General features: G+C 38.1%; 1 protein-coding gene across 50 annotated transcripts in view; it reads right to left on the bottom strand.

The window, feature by feature from the left end:
* Positions 1 to 19,535, bottom strand: part of TIA1 (TIA1 cytotoxic granule associated RNA binding protein) — a 54,994-nt gene that overhangs the window by 8,504 nt on the left and 26,955 nt on the right. For 17 of the 50 annotated variants that reach the window (XR_015136631.1, XM_086326167.1, XM_086326169.1 and 14 more), the window contains 6 exons: positions 19,213 to 19,321; positions 18,735 to 18,830; positions 18,551 to 18,635; positions 18,046 to 18,169; positions 17,058 to 17,203; positions 13,521 to 16,131 (listed from right to left, as the gene is read on the bottom strand). Coding sequence is in view for 36 of the 50 variants with exons in the window: in XM_086326167.1 (XP_086182293.1) it covers positions 16,005 to 16,131; positions 17,058 to 17,203; positions 18,046 to 18,169; positions 18,551 to 18,635; positions 18,735 to 18,830; positions 19,213 to 19,321 (687 nt within the window). In the remaining 14 variants the exon portion in view is untranslated. Of the gene's footprint in view, positions 1 to 7,586; positions 11,023 to 13,520; positions 16,132 to 17,057; positions 17,204 to 18,045; positions 18,170 to 18,550; positions 18,636 to 18,734; positions 18,831 to 19,079; positions 19,322 to 19,535 lie in introns of those variants that run through there. The other 33 variants (XM_086326170.1, XM_086326172.1, XM_086326157.1 and 30 more) reach the window with 9 other exon arrangements.

Here is a 19,535-nt window from a genome sequence, read left to right as displayed (position 1 = left end):
CACAGGGAACCCTAGGCCAGAAGATTTCACACACTGTGGGGCAACTAAGCCGGTGTGCCACAACTACTGAGCCTATATTCTAGAGCCTGTGAGCCACAGGCTGTGCACCCTAAAGCCCTTGCTTTGCAAGAAGACAAGCCACCAGAATGAGTAGCCCACACAGCACAGCTAGAGAGTAGCCCCTGCTCACTGCAACCAGAGAAAGCCTGGGTGCAGCAATGAAGATACAGTGCTTTAAAATCTTTATTCCAAAAAGAATAAATGATTTTTTAAAAAGAAATGGTAATTATGTGAAGTGATGAAAGCATTAGGTAATGCTATAGTGGTAATCATTTTGCAATGTAAGTGTGTTACACTTTAAACTTACACAATGTTATATGTCAATTACATCTCAATAAAATTGGGGGGGAAATGACAATGTGACAAGAGACATACAGATAGATATAGAAACCAATGAAATAGTATTGAGAATTCAAAAGTAAACTCTCTCATTTATGGTCAGTTGATGTTCAACAAGGATGCCAAGATCCATTACTGGATAAAGGACAGTCCCACCAACAAATGGTGCTGCAACAATACATAGCCACCTGCAAAGGAATGAAGTTGGGATCCCTGTTTCACACTGTATATAAAAATTAACCCAAAGTGGATCGTAGACATAAATGTAAGAGCTAAAACTATAAAACTCTTAGGAAGAAATACAGGCATATATCTTTGTGACCTTGGAATAGGAAATGGTATCTTAGATATGACACCAAAAGCCTGAGTGACAAAAAAACAGAAAAATTGATCTTAATCAAAATCAAAAACAACTGTGCTTCAAAGGATGCATTAAGAAAGTAAAAAGATAATCCACAGAATGGGAGATCATGTTTGCAAGTAATATATATGATAAAGGACTTGTATCCTGAATATATAAAAACATTTATAAGTTAACAGTAAAAAGACAAATAACCCAGTCTTAAAATGAGCCAACGATATGAATGGATATTTCTCCCAAGAAGATATACAAATAGCCAATAAACACATGAAAAGATGTTCAAAATCATGCCATTAAGGAAATGCAAATCAAAACGAGATGCCATTTCACCAAGATGACTAAAAAAATACAGACAATAATAATGATAAAGAAAAATTGGAACCTTCATACATTGTTGATAGTATTATAAAATGCTGCAACCACTTTAGAAAATTGGTGGTTTTGTACATAATGCTCATTGCAGTAGTATTCATAAAAGCCATAAAGTAGAATCAATCCAAATGTCCATCAACTGATGAATGGGTAAACAAAATGTGATATACCCATACAATGGAATATTATTTGGCTATAAAAGGGAATGAAGTTCTGATACATGGTATGGTATGGATGAATGAACCTTGATATACTATGCTACATGAAAGAAACCAGACATAAGAAGCCGTACATTGTATGATTCCATTTAAACGAAATATCCAGAATCAACAAATGCATAGACAGATGAGTGGCTGCTAAGGTCTGAGGGGAATGGGAGGGATTACAAGTGACTGCTAATAAGTGTGACGTTTCTTTATGGGGTGAAGGAAGGTTGCATTACTCTGTGAATATACTAAAATCACCAAATTTAACATTTTAAAAGGGTGAATTTTATGTTATATGATTTATATTTCAATAAATCTGCCACTAAAAACAAAAGGATAAATTGAAAATCAACAAGGACCTACTGTATAGCACAGGGAACTCTACTCAATACTCTCTAATTACCTGGATGGGACAAGAATCTGAAAAAGAGTGGATATATGTATGTATATATATATGTGTACAGAATCACTTTGCTGTGCACCTGAAACTAACACAGTACTGTAAATCAACTATATTCCAAGATAAAGTAAAAATTATATTTAATGGGGAAAAATAAATATTTGAAATGCAAATCAGATCAGATCAGATCAGTCGCTCAGTCGTATCCGACTCTTTGCGACCCCATGAATCGCAGCACGCCAGGCCTCCCTGTCCCTCACCAACTCCCGGAGTTCACTCAGACTCACGTCCATCGAGTCAGTGATGCCATCCAGCCATCTCATCCTCTGTCGTCCCCTTCTCCTCCTGCCCCCAATCCCTCCCAGCATCAGAGTCTTTTCCAATGAGTCAACTCTTCGCACGAGGTGGCCAAAGTATTGGAGTTTCAGCTTTAGCATCATTCCTTCCAAAGAAATCCCAGGGCTGATCTCCTTCAGAAGGGACTGGTTGGATCTCCTTGCAGTCCAAGGGACTCTCAAGAGTGGTGTTGGAGAAGACTGGAGTTTTTACAAATCAATAAAAAAGAAGCAATCCCACTAGAAAAATGAGTAAAGGGCGTGGAAAGACAACTTATTAAAAAAAAGGAAAGAAAATTTTTTTTCTGGTGGTGTGGCTTGTGAGATCTTAGTTCCCCAACCAAGGATTGAATCTGCCACTCAGAAGTGGCAGAACAGTATCCTAACCACCAGACCACCAGGGGATTAAAAAAAAAAAAAGTTTTAAATGTCCAAAACTCAACCTTGCAATAAGCAAGAAGCAAATTAAAACAGGACTTCTGCAAAGTGACAAAAAGATGTTATCACAGGAGGATGTGGAGAAACACACTCTGCATTGTTGGTAGGAGTGTAAACTGCCATATCGTCTTCAAAGGGATGTAAATAAAACTTAAAACACACTTTGACATAACAATTCCACTTTTAAGATTCCATGAGTTCAAGTCTCACATGAACATGAAACATGCACAGGGGTAGTCCATACAAGGTTGTCCAAAACTGCACGAGAACAGAAGCAGTCTAAGAGCTAACTAAATAAATCATAGTGTAACTATAAAATATGCTACTACAGAGCCATTAAAAAGTATCAGATCTATATGTATTGATAAGGAACAAATATCAAGATACACTGTGGAGTAAAAAAAAAAAGGTATAAAACTTCGTGTTTAATGTGATACTCCTGGTTTAAAAGAGAAAAAAGGAAACAGGGAAGACACACACCTATATAACATATTGCCTCAAAAGAAGTGACGGGGGACTTCGGAAATGGAAAGAGGAAGGGATATGCACATTTCACTGTTTTTTAAGACTGAATTTTAAACTTGTACTAGTATCATTTAGGATTCCCAGATGGCTCAATGGTAAAGAATCCGCCTGCCAATATAAGAGATGCAGGAGATGAGGGTTTGATCCCTGGGTCAGGAAGATCCCCTGGAGGAGGAAATGGCAACTCACTCAGTATTCCTGCCCGGAAAACCCCATAAACAGAAGAGCCTGGCAGGCTACAGTCCAAGCAGTCACAGAGTCAGACACAACTTAGCAACTGAGCACGAGTATTACTTCTTACAGAAAGCATACATGAACAAGTAACACAATTTGTAAATGACACAGATAGAGTAGGATAATTAGTTAAGTTTAGAAATCCCACTATATTTTAGTATAATTTACTAGCCTTTTGCTAATATACAAATGTCTTAATTAGCACCAGGACAGTTCCAATTAGGCCAGAGAGGGTCAAAGGAGGAACTAATGATGTAAGCCCTGATGCAGGTCCAAGAATGGGGGAAGGTGGTCTTCTCTCTTCCCCACTTCTCCTTTGATTATAAAAATGCAGCCCTATTGAACAGTTCTCAGGGTTGTGCTCCCTTGCTGGCTTGCTTGTATCTCTCAAAAGCCTCCTATGCTAATAAACTCATTCTTTACCCGCCACTTTGCCTCACACTTAACTCTCTGAGCTTCACTAAGTCCTGACACTAGTTGAACGGTTTCAATTAAAAGATCAATATAGTGAGTTCCCATTTCCTCCTAAGTCAGGGATCTTGGGTTTAAGTCCGAATTTGAGTTTTGGCTGAGTCCCACCTGAGAAGGAATGCAGATTCATAAAGAATCTGTATTTGAGTTCTGCCTTAAGGGTCTCCTTTTCTGGGCAAGTTTTCTGAACAGCCTCCTCGGATGGTGTAGAGGGACTGGGGCTGGAAGAGCTACCCCACGAACACTCCCTGTGGTGGAGGGCTTTCAGCCACGTGCCATTTGGCTGTCGAGCTATATTCAGGTCGCTGAACGCTGTTTAACTCTTGTGAAGCACAGTAAGTGAACGAGCACCATGAATAAAACATAAAACTTGCTAATATTTATTGAGTACAAGTAAGCCCTTTCCATGCATTTACTCATGTAATGCTCACCACGATCCTTTGAAACAGGTATTATTTTACCAGTGGCTCAGAGAAAGCAGGGATTTGATTCCTGTTCCTCGGCCAGCCTCTAGATAATCTAAGGTGAGTTTGGAATCTGCTGGATTCTTTGTCAAACCAGAAAAGAGAGGAAGGGGCAAGACTAAAGGCAGAACTCTCAACTTCAGGTCCAGGCTGCTTCCGTTTGCCCTGCGCTGCCTCGGAACACCGGAGAAAGCTCAAGATCCCCTGTCACCCGGCCAGCGGGTCCCGCACCTTCCACCTGGCTTCCAGGACGCAGCCCGCCCCCAGACGCATCACCCGGGAACCTATTTCCCGGCATCCTCCCCGTGCGACCGCTCACTTCCGGTCCTAAGTAGGCCCGAGTAGAAGCATCACTCGGCCAGCACCCTGCTCTTGGGAAACGCTATCTGCCGGGATTCCCGGCTGTACGCCCCTGTCCCACTGCCGCCCACGCCTTCGGTCAACACAGTCCCCTTACCTGCCCTGCGCCCCCCACCCCGCGGCCCCGGGCTCCCACGCTGATGACCGCCCTCACCTCCTCTCTCTTCGCCTGCCGCGGCCTTTTACAAACGCGGCCAAACTGTTCGCTGTAACGACAGTCGTTATTGGTCAGAGCCGCCCCGCCTCAGTTCGCGTTGTCTGACGGGAGTTGTAGTTTACTCGTCCTAGAGGCAGCGGACAACTGCTGCGGAATCAGGTGGTGGAATCTACTCCTACCAGGCGATTGTACCACTTTTTTTTTTTTTTTTTTGCTATGGCAAGAGTGCTCTGGACAACTCTGCTGGTACTGGAAGGCACAGACAATTCTAGGGCTGGTCATGGCTAGATTAGGCCTGAGTGAGTCCTGTTTCTGAGTAGAATTCCATCCGTCATTGATGCAAGTCTTAGATTTTATATATTTTTAGCAACGTCGGCTGCGATTTAGTGTTTTGTCAAGGGAGTGTTGTCCACCAAAGTATTCGCTGTTTCTATCACTTGTGTGTTTGTATCAAGTTATCTCTTCTCCCTTAATTATACTCTGACGTATTACTTGAACGTTTTCCCTTAGAAGGGGTTGGAATTGAGTTAATGGAGTTCCGGCATGACCTAGTTTTGGTCCATGGAATTGCAGAATAAATCTACATACTCTTTGTTGACAATAGCTGCTGAGTACAAATGTGTTAAGGGTGAGGCTTGTATGTACTGGAAAACCCCGAAATGAGATTTCCTGCACCTTTAGCCTTCATCCTGCTACTTATTAATCGTTGCACTGTGGACTGGTCACTGAGAACTGTCAAATGAAATAATATGAATAAATAAAAAGGTGAGAGTTGTGTTTGTTATATTCAGGGACTTACTGAGGACTGTAGTCAATGAGATAGTCTCTCAGCTCTGAGGAAGTGATGTGAAGAGGTTAGCGGGGGAGGTTAGCACATGTATGATTTTGGAGAAGGGGTATGTGCATCAAGCACACGTTGGTAGAGGGGTGCTTCTGGTGACAAAGCACAGGTATATTAGTTAATGATTTTAGTGTTTTGCTAAGTATGGAAAGATGCAGGAAACTAGGTTCATAAAATCTGAAAATATCCATATGAAGTCCTATTCTCCCAATTTTTCCAGAGCACAGAGTGCCTTGTTTCTGATCTCCACCCTGAACTCCCTTCAAGGTGTGTTGAAGGTCAGTGACTGCAGTGGCTAATAACTTAATCCTTACAGAGCCAGATGGTGAGTGGCATTCTTTAGCTGGCAGAACCTTAGTCTTCTTAACTATTAATAAGAGAAGGGGTCCCTTCTGTGATTAAGATTTGATATGTTGTTTCCTAATCTGGAGGTAAGGGGGAGAAGGGCACATTTTTCCTTTTCCATGAAATTTTTCCAATTTTGTCTTTCCATTTCAAGTTTTAAAATGATCATCAGAATATCCTGGATCGGGACTTCCCTGGCTGTCCAGTGGCTAAGAATCTGCCTTCCAATATACAGGGGAGGTGGGTTAAATCTCTAATTAGGAAACTAAGATCCCACATATGGAGGGACTAAGCCCCTGCACTGCAACTACTGAACCCACACGCCCTAGAGCCCATGCACCACAAGAAAGAAGCCCACAAACCACAACTAGACAAAGTCCACACTATACAATGAACAGCCTGTGCAGCCAAAAAAAAATTTTTTAAGTACATCCTGGATCATCTAAATGATCACCTATTAATAAATACAGTGGGGTTTCAACGTCTGGTTGTGTTTATGATTATATTAGTGCCAAGTGGTTACACAAAACAGTTGTTCTCAGCTGGGAGCACTGCTTACACATCTAGTAGATGCCATAGGTGTTGAAGATCCTCCAATGCACAGGACATCCCTTACAACAAAGAATTATCTGGACCAAAATGTTAATAGTGTCACAATGAAGAGACTCTGTTGTAAAGAGAGAGTGTTTAAAATTTTTTTCCAATGGAATTGCCCAAATGCATCCTAAGAGATCTGTGGGTTTTCCAGCTGATACACATTATGTTTCAAACAACCTCATTCTAAAAGAGGTTTCTTTCTTCCAAGCCAGGCATACTGGGTTCTTCAATTCCTTCTTCAAATAAGGGCTTTATACAAATAAGGGCCTTATTTCAGTATGCTAATATTTTTTTACCCACTTAATTCTCTCATTGTTTTTATAGTATTTTTCTAATTGTCATAGGTTTGGGATTTTTATTTTTCTTTCTTCTTTGGCTCTCCTGGGTCTTCATTGCAGCGTGTAGGCTTCTCTTGGGGAGCAGAGGCTCTAGAGTGGATGGACTCAGCAGTTGCAGAGTGTGGGTTTAGTTGCCCCTAGGCATGTGGGATCTTAGTTCCCTGATCAGGGATCAAACCTGTGTCTCCTGCATTAGAAGGTGGATTCTTAACCACTGGACAACCAGGTAAGTCCTGGAAATACTTAATTAATAAGGTAATAGTAGATAACCTTGTCTTCCTGACCTTAAGAATGTTTCTAGTTTCTCCATTTGCATGAGCCTAGCTTTCACTCTAATTATACTTAGTTAAGAAAGATGTCTAGTTCAAAAATATTGTTTCCAAAACTTCCTCTATTACTTTCAAAGATAAATGTTATCTTTTTCCTGCAACTTGCTTCTGTCACTTAACATAAGATACTATGATCATATTTCTTTAAAAATATATATATATATTTTTTGGCTGTACTGGGTCTCGTTGCTCCGAGGGCATTTCTCTAGTTGTGGTGAGTGGGGGCTTCTAATTGTAGTGCACAGGCTTCTCATTGCGGTGGCTTCTCTTGTAGTGGAGCACAGGCTCTAGGTGCATGGGCTTCAGTAGTTATTTATTATTCAATTTGCAATCACTATGTCTAAAAGTCCTTGGAGGTCAAACGGACAAAGGACATAAACAGAAAAGTCACAGAAAAGAAACACAAACAACCAATTACCATGGGAAAAAAATCACTAACTTTACTTGCAATCAGGGAAATAGAAGAGATCATTTTACATGTCTCAGATTGGCAAAAATGAAAGCTTAATAACAATCAGCATTGGTAAAAGCCGGGCAAATGGGTGCTTTCAGACATTTTTGGTTGGAGTGTAAAATGATACAACTTTTAAGAGGGCAATTTGACAATATGTATCATACAATTTTTACACTTTAAATTCTTTAATCCATCTCTCAATTCTAAGTATCCTAGAGAAATAGTACACACATGCACACAAACACATTCTTGAACTGCTGTTCCAGTTTTTTTATATAAAACAGAGGTATTTTTTTGTTGTGTATTTCCAAATGGGTGAACAGTAGAGGTTTTGTTTTTGGTGATCATTTACTTACCTTTGTGATTTATTCATAATTTATTGTCTTGAGATGTTAAAAAAATTATTGCTTTCTTAAATCTATCTGCTCCTTCCTCTCTGCTTCCTTTTCTCTACAGCCCACTAAATCAGGAAGGCAGTCTGCACTGAACATCTCCACCTCCCACTCCCTAACCTACTGCATCCACATTTTGTTCCTACTGTTTCACTGAAAGTGTTAGTTTTTAAAGTCACCAGTTACTTCTTTATTGCTAAATCCAGTGAACATTTTTCCCCTCTGCCACGCTTGACCCTTGACTACTGTTTCCTTGAGTGGTTTCCTTCCTGATCTCTGCAACATTATTGGCCTTCAGTATTTCTCCCCTGTCAGGCAGCTCTTCCTCATTCTCCTTTGCAAGCTTAGCTGTCTCTGCCCCCTTCCATACAGATAGACCTAAGAGTTCTGTCCTCAGGCCTCTTCTCACTCTACTGTCTCTCTGGGTGACTGCCACTCCTTGGGTTGAACTACCACCTAAATGCTGATGACTCCCATCTCTACTCCAGTCTGGATCTCCCTTCCAAATTCTACAACATTGTCTACTGGATATTTCTACCTGAATGTCTTACGTGCCTACACCCCACATTTTGGAAGGTAGATCTCATAGAATTGGCCCTGGTGTGGTCCTTTAGTTTTAGCTCTTATTACCTCACGCCCAGTATTTTATCAGCACACAGCAGAGAGCCATTTGTTTAAAATGAAATTGAGATAATTAAATTAATTACATGATTTACTACCTACAGGGTATCTATACAGCACTGAAGAAAACAGTCACCAACTTTTAATGGGGAACACAGGTTTTAAAGATATAATCGCATAAATACATAATTTAAAATTATGACAGATGTTCTAAAGGGAAACTATAAGATGACGTGAGAGGCTCCTGATTTAGATTGTGGGTAGAGAAAGGAAGAAGTTTTAGAGGAAGAGACATTTAAGTGGAGAGCTGAAGACAAACAGCAGACAGACAAAAGGCATTCACACGGCAGGGTTCTGCAATGGGAGTTCTGATCCCCAATCCACTCTGCTATGCCTTGCTTTGTAAAGCATTTCACCTGTGCCAGCTGGCTCACTATTAGGCTCTGCCAACAGAGGGACCTAGAGGAACATGCAAGGCAATGACAGGAAGGAATGTTCCTTATGGGTTCTGGTTCAATCTTTGTATTCAGTGTGCAATCCAATGGATCGGTGTACAGAAGACCCAGGGGTGCTCCCCTCAGTGGTTCTCTGGACCTGCCCCTGCTGCACCCTTAGGCTACACTTTTCCTCACTTGCAGCTGCTTCTATGGCAGCTTTGGGTGCACCAGCCTGTAATACCCTCAAAGGCTGACAGATAAAACACAGGACACCCAGTTAAACGTGGATTCCAGTTAAACATCATATAACTTTTAGTTTGTTTCATGTAATATTTGGGACTGTGCTTTCACTTGCTAAATCTGGCAACCCTAGCTCCCTCACCTGGTGGACCATTTCTGAAGATCAACTCTGGCCAATGGTAGGCAGCTTCTAAGGAACAGGTCTGGCCCACACCTTCTGGCATGTTTCTTACCAGGCTGCAGGTTCCTGCGATAATCAATAATCAAGCCCACTTTGAAGAGGTTAGAAACTTCAAGTGCTCTCCTAAACCCTTAGCACTGTCCACTCTGCTCAGAAGTAGTATCTTTTTTTTTTTTTCACTTGCAATTTTTGCACTCCTTCTAGGGGTTAACCATTTTTCACTGTTTACACTAAAATTTCCCTTTTCAAATTTTAGTGGTGGTCTCTGTATCCTGATGGGATTCTGATATATAAAGTGGCTTGTAGTGAAGTTGGGTAAACACAGACTACTTTAGAAGACAACTGAAGGCTGTATTAAAGATTTTGGTCGTTGTTTTTCAGTTTCTCAGTTGTGTCAGACTCTTTGTGACCCCATGGACTGCTGCATGCCAGGCTTCCCTGTTTGTAACCATCTCCCACGTTTGTTCAAACTCATGTCCACTTAGTCAATGATGCCATCCAACAATCTCATCCTGTTGCCCCCTTTTCCTCCTGCCCTCAATCTTTCCCAGCACCATGGTCTTTTCCAAAGATTTTAGATTACATCCTAAATATAATCTGAAGCAAAGACTTTCAAGAAGGGAAGAGTCATGATCAGATCTACATCTATGAAAGATTCCTTTGGGCTTCTGATTCTGGCAGAAAGGTTAGTAGTCTGGTACCTGGATCTTTACCCTTCTCCTGGAAACCACAGGGAGCAATAAGGAAAACCTATGACCACCAACTCCCACAAACAGTATCTTAAGTGAAGCCAGAGATACAGAGAAAACTTGACACATTGAGAAGAAGTGTGGTACTGGATGGGAGGCCAACTGAGTTTTGTGGGGCAAGGACAGGGAGTGAGGAGGGGGCCAGTAGTGGCAGACCTCAGAAATCACTTGCAAATATTCAGTCTGAGAGCCAAACCGTGAGTGGAGCCAGCTGTCAGAAGGACTGAACTAGTATGTGAGTACTGGAAGAGGCAGGGAGGGAAGATGTGTTAAGTGCCTAAAAGATCCAGAGGAGATGTCTTTCAGAAAGCAAGTTAGGGGATCTCCTTGAAGACAAGAGTTTTGTCACTTAATGGAGCACATGAAGCAATCAAGGGTGCTCAGCTGGCACAGAACTTCTGAACAGGGCCTCATCCCAGAGAGGAACCATGTCTACACTTTTAAGCAGACAATTCATTGTAGCCACAGAGAAGGGAGGTAAGAAACCCTGACAGGTTCTTTCCCCTTCATCCTCCTGCTGGTACTTGGTCTAGAAAAAACCAACCATTTCAAATATGAATAAACAGAAAGATGTAAGCACAGCATTTGTACCAAGACACTGTAATTAAAAATAAGAAAGACAGCAAAACTTACCCAGAGTTTCCCCGGAGAAAACTCACAAGAAAATGTTCCCATAAAGCAGTTGAAAATAATACACTGACATTCCAATGTAAATTTTAAAAATCTAATGAAGCAAATGCAGCTAAGAAATGTAAGAATTCAGGGAAGAGCTGTCCCTAAAGTGAAACAGAAATTGGTAGAATTTAGGAAACAGAAAAAAAAATTTTTTCCCCCCAGAAATGAAGGTTACATTAAAAGGAACACAACTGAGTCGGGATACCACAGGAAGCACATTAAGGAACAGAGATTAGAGATGAGAAACGCAGGGACTTCCCTGGCGGTCCAATGGTTAAGACTCCACGCTTCCAAAGCAGGGGACGCGGCTTCGATCTTTGGTCAGAGAACTAAGATACCGTATGTCACGGTGCCAAAAAAAAAAAAAAAGCAAACGAAAAGATAATTAAGAACAAATGACAGAAATTGATGACAGGCAGAGGAAATCCAACATACAACTGGAGTTGCCAGAAAAAACCAAAGCAGTGGAATAGTACAAATATTTATGAATATAATTCAGGAAAACAAGAAATATTAGCTTGGTGCATGTACTTGGCTCAGGGAATGTTTCTTTTCTTACACAATGTTTTCCCTGGCTTGTCTCTTCCCATTTGCCTGATTTTCCAGTATTTAGTCTTTTCACTTTCTCCATAGTTCTGTGAAGCTTCTCATAATACACAGCTCGACCTCTAGAGAGCCTTAAGTCTGGCCTGCTGACCATCAATCTGGATTGGCTGCCAGGTCTCTTCACAACTGTAATCCTAGGACTTCCTATTATCTCACTCCTGTTTGATCCTGTTTCTAGATACTACATTGTATTTTTTTCCATGACTTGTTCTGATGGAGTTTATCCAGTTTTTCCCTGAGAATCAGTCTTCTATGAACTTACATATCTAGTCTTTATTCTATTGTGACCCATGACCATAATTCATTCACACTTCTAAAGATAGTGCCCCACTGATTCCTAGGTTCAATGTTGTCATTGGGTATTTTTCTTAATCCTTTTTCTATCTGGTAAATTTTAGGATGGGCCCCTTACAGGCCTGGCATCCTAAAATTTTATAGTGGTATGGCTTCACATGAATCTTTCCTATTTATTGTACAAACTCAACATTAGCCTTTCTTCAACCTTTAAACTCAAAAAATCATCAGGGAAATTTCCCTTTATTTAATAAATTCCACCCACTCGCCTATTTTCTGTTTTCTTCTTGGAACACTTATTGATTTTATATTATAAACCTCCTGAATTGATCCATATTTATTTTTTCTACTTTTGATTTCTGTTCTAGGACATCTCCTTGTCTTTTAATACTCCCACTGAATTTATTTATTCTCATTTCTTGTTGTGACATTTTATTAGGATTGTTCTAATTTCTTGAATACAGTGTAAGTTTTCAGATTCTTGAGAGCTGCTTTTTATTTAGCTCTACCTTTTGCAGTCAAAGTTTTTCTCAATTTCTGGTGACCTCTGGCTGACTTCATTGAAAAGTGAAGCACTAAAAACCTGTTTGGAAGGTTTGTGTACATGGGTAGGGCTTACTGGTCAACACACTCCACTCTAAGAGGACTGGTGGCCAGTTACTTTTTGGTTTTGTTGTTCAGTTGCTCAGTTGTGTCCGACTCTTTGCGACCCCATGGACTACAGCGTGCCAGGGTTCCCTGTCCTTCACCACCTCCTGGAGCCTGCTCAAACTCATGTCCACTGAGTCAGTGAGGACCTTCAAATATCAGCATGTGTCTTTTCACTCCAAAGCAGCTTAGTATTTCCACAGTAGGAGCCTCTAAATCTTGCATGTTTAAGTATGGTTATTGGTCTTCTAGAGCTGAAAACAGATAAGCTAGGGATCTCATTTATCTAGTATGTAAATCTGCTTAACTCCTACTTTCTGTGCAGTAACTCATTTAAGCATATTAACCCTGAGTCAAAAATCTACTTTTTCCTTTTTTAGGTGAATTACTATTAGAATAACTTCGGCCTCCAACTTCAGAGGCCATAGGGTAAAGTACTACTCAACTGAGACTCATTCATATACATTTTACTCAAGGTTCTTAAAATTTGTTGTTTTAGAGGTATGTTCTTCAAGTTCTAAACAGTCAAAATGTAGTCACTGGAAAAAATGCAATAATCCTGTACACAAAGAAGATTTTGTGTTTAGAAATCATCACTCTTTCATTGAAAGGGTTTGCTCTTTATTTCCTACAAACACAGTTTATTTTTCCAATTCAACTGTAACCTCAAGAGCACCCTGTATCTCTTGGTAAACTCAATTCTAATTCTCTATGCAAACTAGTCCTTATCAACCGCCTTTTCCAAAGTAATAGAACTCTTAACACACATACAAAAGGAAGCTAAGCAAGCACAGAAACAAAACAAGAATAAAACTAGAATGTGAATCTCATTTTCAACAGGGAGAGAATATCAACAAGGAAAATGAGATCCTGATTTCATATAATAAGTTTTCTACAGCAATTCTTTGCAGTATCCCAATGCAAAGCATGGTTTCTGAAATAAGATTAAAAAGAAATATAACAAATACCTGAGTGAATATAACAATATGGCTAGACCAAAAAGAAAAAAAAAATCTCACACACAATAATCACTGCAAGAAGATCCCAAAGGTTATAGAAAACATAAATGAACTTTAATATCCAAACAGTCAGGGCAAAGAATACTGGATTAATGAACCCCTTAAGTGTGAACCACTTCAGGTTCTTTACAGTACCAGATGTATTTTAAAGTAAAATCTGAATGCATATTGCAGAGAAAGAATTCATTTTAAAAACTGTAATTTCCTTACTGGATACTAATACCAGTATGATTTTTAGACTTTTAATTTTTAAAATGATTTAACACTGAGAATAAGATTTAAAGCAAAGTCAGCAATGTTCCTGAATTGCAAATGTGTTCAGTAGTAACCCTTTGAGTAATACTACTTTCTTCTCAAAAAGTAGTCTGTACATTTTAGAATTGTGCAATAAAAAAATATTGGCTAATAAAAAGTGTTATTATTTGAGATAGTCAAAATGAAAGGAAAACTACACTTTTGCTTAGATTATTTATGCCCAAATAATTTACCCTGCAGTCCACAGATGTACAGGACATAAAATTTTTTTGAATAAGAGAAAAACAACGAGGGTCCTAAAACAGGAACATAAACCAGAAGAATCTAAAAACAGCATCCTATTATTTCATTTTTTGAGTATTTCATTTAAGCTGCTTTTGGTTGCATGCCCTGATCTGTAGAAGTTAACAAGGAAATAAAATTTCCAAGTGTTTACAACTGCATAGAATTGAGCTCCAGAGAATTATACATTTATGAGCTGTCTTTCCTGGGCTCTGGTTTACTAGAGTATTGGCTTAGAGACCAGTTCAGGCTCCTATGCTGCTACCTGGAGAATACAGGCTAGGAATCTCTTAAGATTCCATGGGCCTTTTCTGTTCCTAAACAAAATACCGGGAGCTCTCTGGTCTTAAAAAGAACAACCAAGCATCCAAATAGGTATAGTGGGGATCCTTTTCCTTTGTGAGTCAAACAGGAGAGTTTGTGACTTTTATTGAAAACAAAATAAAACAAAATCTCCCACTATTGTTCTAAGAGACTCTGAAATGTACTAGAAATTTCAAAACTAGAACAATGCCATCACAGATTAAACTTCTTAATGCTTGGAGCCAACCCAAAATAAAACTGGGAACTCCAGGAAAACAGGTACCAAAAGAATCAAAGTAATGATTGCACTGAGGCTTCTCCTCTTCGAAGGCTGTTTAAGGAGGTAGGATTTCAAGGGTTTTTGTTATTTTTTTGTTGTTGTTTATCTTTTGGCCTCTGAACATTTAAAAAATGCTTCGCCCGGCTGGTCATTCAGGCTAATTTTGGAGTTCACAAGGAACCACCATGCCTGACCTAAGGATATTCTACAGTTTCACAGCTATCATTTGTACATTAAAATCAAGTTGATTTACTCTTTTTGAGTAAATGTAACTAGAATATGGCAAATTAATATATTTTTTTACATACAACTTTGTGTCTCAAAATTCTTGAAAAACAAGAGCTGATGACTTTGTATTCAAAGACTACCAAAGTGTGTATTTCATATTCACATGCAAACAAAACTTTATAAATCTCCTGTCGACTCTGCATGATGCCTTTAAGGATGAAATGACATACAAAGTTTGGTAACTGTGCAAAATATTAAATTGCTAAAACATTTTACATAATGAAATAATACATGTAATTATAGAAGTTGACATATGAAATTAACATGGGTTCATAAGAACTTATCACATTTCAGAGATTTTCTTTAGTAAGTTTTTGTTTTTATAATTCCTGGTACACAGCAAAGTTTATCACAGAAGATAAAAACCCTTTTAAACAGATTCAACAGGGAATTCTTGAGGCACCTTCTCATATAAAACACAAGATGAATACAATTATCAATCCATCTGAGAAAAGTTTTCAATCTAAATGAACATCATTTTTTTTTCCATTTAAGTGTATTTTACAGAACTTTAATAAGGCAAGACAAATTTACGAAAAAATGTAGATACAAAAATGATGTAAACTAATAATTTATATTTAAAAACGGCAGAGGGAAACCGTGGCGATGGGACAGCTCAAACAATGTCTATTTCAAAAAAACCTAAAACAGAATTGTGCATTAGCTGAAGATTACAAAGAACTTCTAGACTCTGCACAGTTTTGGTTTTTCTTTTTTTTTACATCTTTATATTACATGTTTTAAATCATATCAGGAATGCAAACTAGAACTGCACACTACTTCAGTGGAAAAAAGTTCAACATTGTGCAATTTTCTGCCTCAATTTTAAAAAAAGTGGCAGCAATCCCTGCATTTGTATTTGAAACAAGGATCTGAGAATCTTTATCAAAAAAGGTAATGAAGGCAAAAATTGGCAGACATCCAGCATCTTGTTTCTTTTTAAAACAATGTGGATGATAAGTAATTTCATGATTGAAAAATGAATCTTTTAAATAAATACACTGTATCTGACATTTGCACTGACTGATTTGATAAATCTGTAAGTAAACAACGGCTTTACTACTCCCTGTAGCCTTAAGCCCCTGACTTTAGATTCTGGAGTCCTTTTTCACTGGGTTTCATACCCTGCCACTCGATACCCTGCAGGCTGATTAGGCATCATGCTGCCATTCTGTCCTGGAGGTGGCTGCACTCCATAATTTGGTCCCATCCATGGTGGAGAAGACTGTGTCTGACTGGTGGAGAATGTGAAAGAAGCAGAGGGGAAGGGAAATCCACTGATTAAAATAAAATGTAATGCCAAGAAGAAATTACACATATGTGGGAAATATCCTTTTTCTTAAGCCCAAATATAAGAATAATTGTTATGTCAGAGAAAGCAAAGGCAAAAGGTTTTTTCTTTTAAAAATAAGTATCCATGTAGCTTTAATGTGTATGGTTTAATTCTGTTAGTTTAACTACAGCTAAGAAAATACCCTTTATCTATAAACATTTATTCCCTTTGAACTCAGAAAAACTCATCTCTAATCTCAGAACTGTTCTCCTGGGGTTTGACATACATTGAACAAGCCACTGTCTGAAAGAATCTTGATCATCTGGTATAATACGGACTTGCATTTATATTACTCAAAGAAGAAATTAAAGTATCTATTAGTATATGTAAGCTTATATTTCAACATAAGATTAATTTTAAATAAAAACTGTAAAGTGTTTTTCAGAAATTTAAGTAAAATTACATAATTCAGGATGTATAAAGAAGCTTTTGTATAACAATGTATGAATAAACCCTTTTGCACAGGAAAAAAGCCTAATGAATAAAGCAACTAGGATCGAAATAACTGTATCCAAGAAAGGCCAGTGACCATTAGTCACATAAAAACCTTAACAACTATTAAGTTCCTATTTTCTTACTTAAATATTTGTTGAGTCATTCAAGCATTACCAAAGTGCTTATAATGCTGGTTATAAATCAAAGCAACACATTTGCAGGCAATTTTTAAAAGATATACACTTAAAACTATAAAGTAAAAAACTCTCTAAGTCCTTCAAAGGCTATGCTTTAGATAGAAGGCCACATTACCTGCTAATTACTTAAAATCTCTTCCTAAGTTCTTGACATTTTCAAAGGTTAATAATAAAGGAAAAGAACAAGTGTGCTTACTTAAATCCTTGCTGGTTCCACGGCTGGCCATACATTCCATATGCAGGTACTTGCCAACCATTAGGCATATACTGGCCAATTTGTTGTGCATTCCCATACCACTGGCCCCACTGGCCGTAAGCTTGTGGATATCCAATTTGATTCTGCTATTAAACAAAGTTATAACAGATAATTTAGTATTATTTGAAATTATAGGTGCATATATAGTCCTTATATACCACAAATACATAACCATAACAGATAGGGTCATCATTACAATGAAAACTAAAGGATAAGCAAGAGTAAGTTGTCACTGCTAAAAAATAGCAAGGTCATACTGCTTCAACTCTACAGTGATGCTCTAAATGCCATATTCTTTGAGCCAGCAGGTAATGCCCTAGAAATAAATATTCAACTCAAGAGAACATTTAAGTGTTTTGTAAATTATCCATATGACTGTTTCCTTTAGATAAGGAAGATATGAAGACTATTCTTATATTCAGTTTACTTAAGAAAGTTATATAGTTTAGGATTTTCTCAATCCTATCTTGATGTTTCATTTACTATTTCCTCATAGACATGTTTGTGGGATCAAGTTTGAACTACTAGAGCTGCCTGGAAAAACAAAGGTGGCAAAATCTGGAAGAAAATGCCAAGGTCCTAAATATATTTATAGCTTTTGTTTCAACTGAACTCAAACATGCTTGTGAGTTCTCCAAATAGTATGTAAGTCTACTAAGAATTAGAAAAAAATTTAATACCCTGTCAGGTTTGTTAGAACATTTTAAAATCCAATGTGGTGTGAGCATGAGTCAGTTGAGGCAGTCACATTCATCATGTCACCACTGCATCCATGAACCATCACTCTGGAACTATAATATTATACATGTAGGAAGAGCCCCTATATGCCATCATTGTAGCTAGAAACATTAACAAGAATCTTTAACAATTTCATTTAAATATACCTATTAGCCCAGCCATTACTTTGCAAAGTCAAGAACCCTCTCACCTGTTGCACAGGATTTATCATATCGAGAGTTTCTTTGCCCCAGTAGCATTTCACAACATGGCCTTCAATGGTAGTTCCATTAACAGAAACAATTGCATGTGCTGCACTTTCATGGGAATTGAACCTATTGAAAATAATATTAAGAATTACAATGATATTACAATTACAATGATATTACAATTACAATAATATTAAGAATTACAATATAAATTGTTTAAGGTACTTATAAATAAAACGTATTTGAAAAAATCAAACTGGGCCTGAGGTAAAACAGGAAGTTAATATAAGAGAATAAAATGGCCTATGTTTTCAGTTTTTGGAGAAAATTCTCTTAATAGAAAATGATTTGCCTTTGTATTGGAAGGAAGGAGTTATTGTGGCAAATTTAATAAAAGCTAGATTAATTTCTATTTCTTTATAACCAAAGAAAATTTTAAAGAAAACCACTAACTTAAAAGTTCAAAAATGATCTGGAGGTAAAAGTTTTTTTAAAAACCACACCTACCGAACAAAAGAATATCCTTTATCTGGAAAGACTCGAATTTCCATTATTTGTCCAAATGGTGAAAAAGTCTGACGCATTAGTTGTTCTGTTACACAAAAACCAAAACCGAATCGCATTAAAATCCTACCAATATCAAGTACTTTAAAATTAATCTTAAGATGCCACATAGGTAAGGTCCCCGCACCTGTCAGCCCCGAAGTGACGCCTCCACAGTACACAGTACAGTTGCTTGGACTGGACTGATTTACGACCTCATCATATGATAGCTGTTTGGTGTTTGCTGGGGAGAAAAGTTTAATATTTTTAGTTCACAAAATGTTCAGAAAGAGGAAAGCAATATTAACTATACTACTGTAATGGTAATATTTATCTTGATCAAAATGCTTGTTTAATACATATTACAATTTGATTGAGGATTAAACCTCCCCCAAGAATGTCTAAATATTATTCAGTATTCTCTAATTAATAGGAGACTTGACATTAGAGATATTACTTATTATTTATAATTACAAAAATGAAAACTAAGTACATTTTTGAACAGTAGTCTTGATTTGCTTCTCATCTATTTCTGCAATAAGTCTCCGGGAACAGCTCTAACATTTAAAATCTAGTGTTTTTTCCTCCAAAATTCCACATTTCCTTTTCTTCTCCAATACACCTACACTCATATGTACTCTTTGGAGCTGGAGGCTTTCGGGTTGCCCAGTTAGTTCTGATTTGTCTTCCACCAAGCCACTGGCCACCCATCTGTTGAATGGCGTTTTCGGCATCCTGTTCCACACAACATTAGAAATGACAAAGAAGCCACTATTAGTTGACGTTAAACAACTGTTTGCAAAAGAGAAAACTCATGGTTGCGTTCCACAAATGTTTTCTTAATGGAATACTTTATGATATTCACAATATATGACAGCTTTCCTAAAATACAATGGTGCTTTTATTTATTTTACAATGGTGCTTTTAAACTGTCTTTCTTTTACCTCAT

Source organism: Bos grunniens, chromosome 11 (genome assembly GCF_055505025.1).
Source record: "Bos grunniens cultivar Pamir isolate PY7600 chromosome 11, Bosgru_T2T1.0, whole genome shotgun sequence".
Classification (NCBI taxonomy): domain Eukaryota; kingdom Metazoa; phylum Chordata; class Mammalia; order Artiodactyla; family Bovidae; genus Bos; species Bos grunniens.
This window is presented reverse-complemented; position numbering and strand designations above follow the sequence as displayed.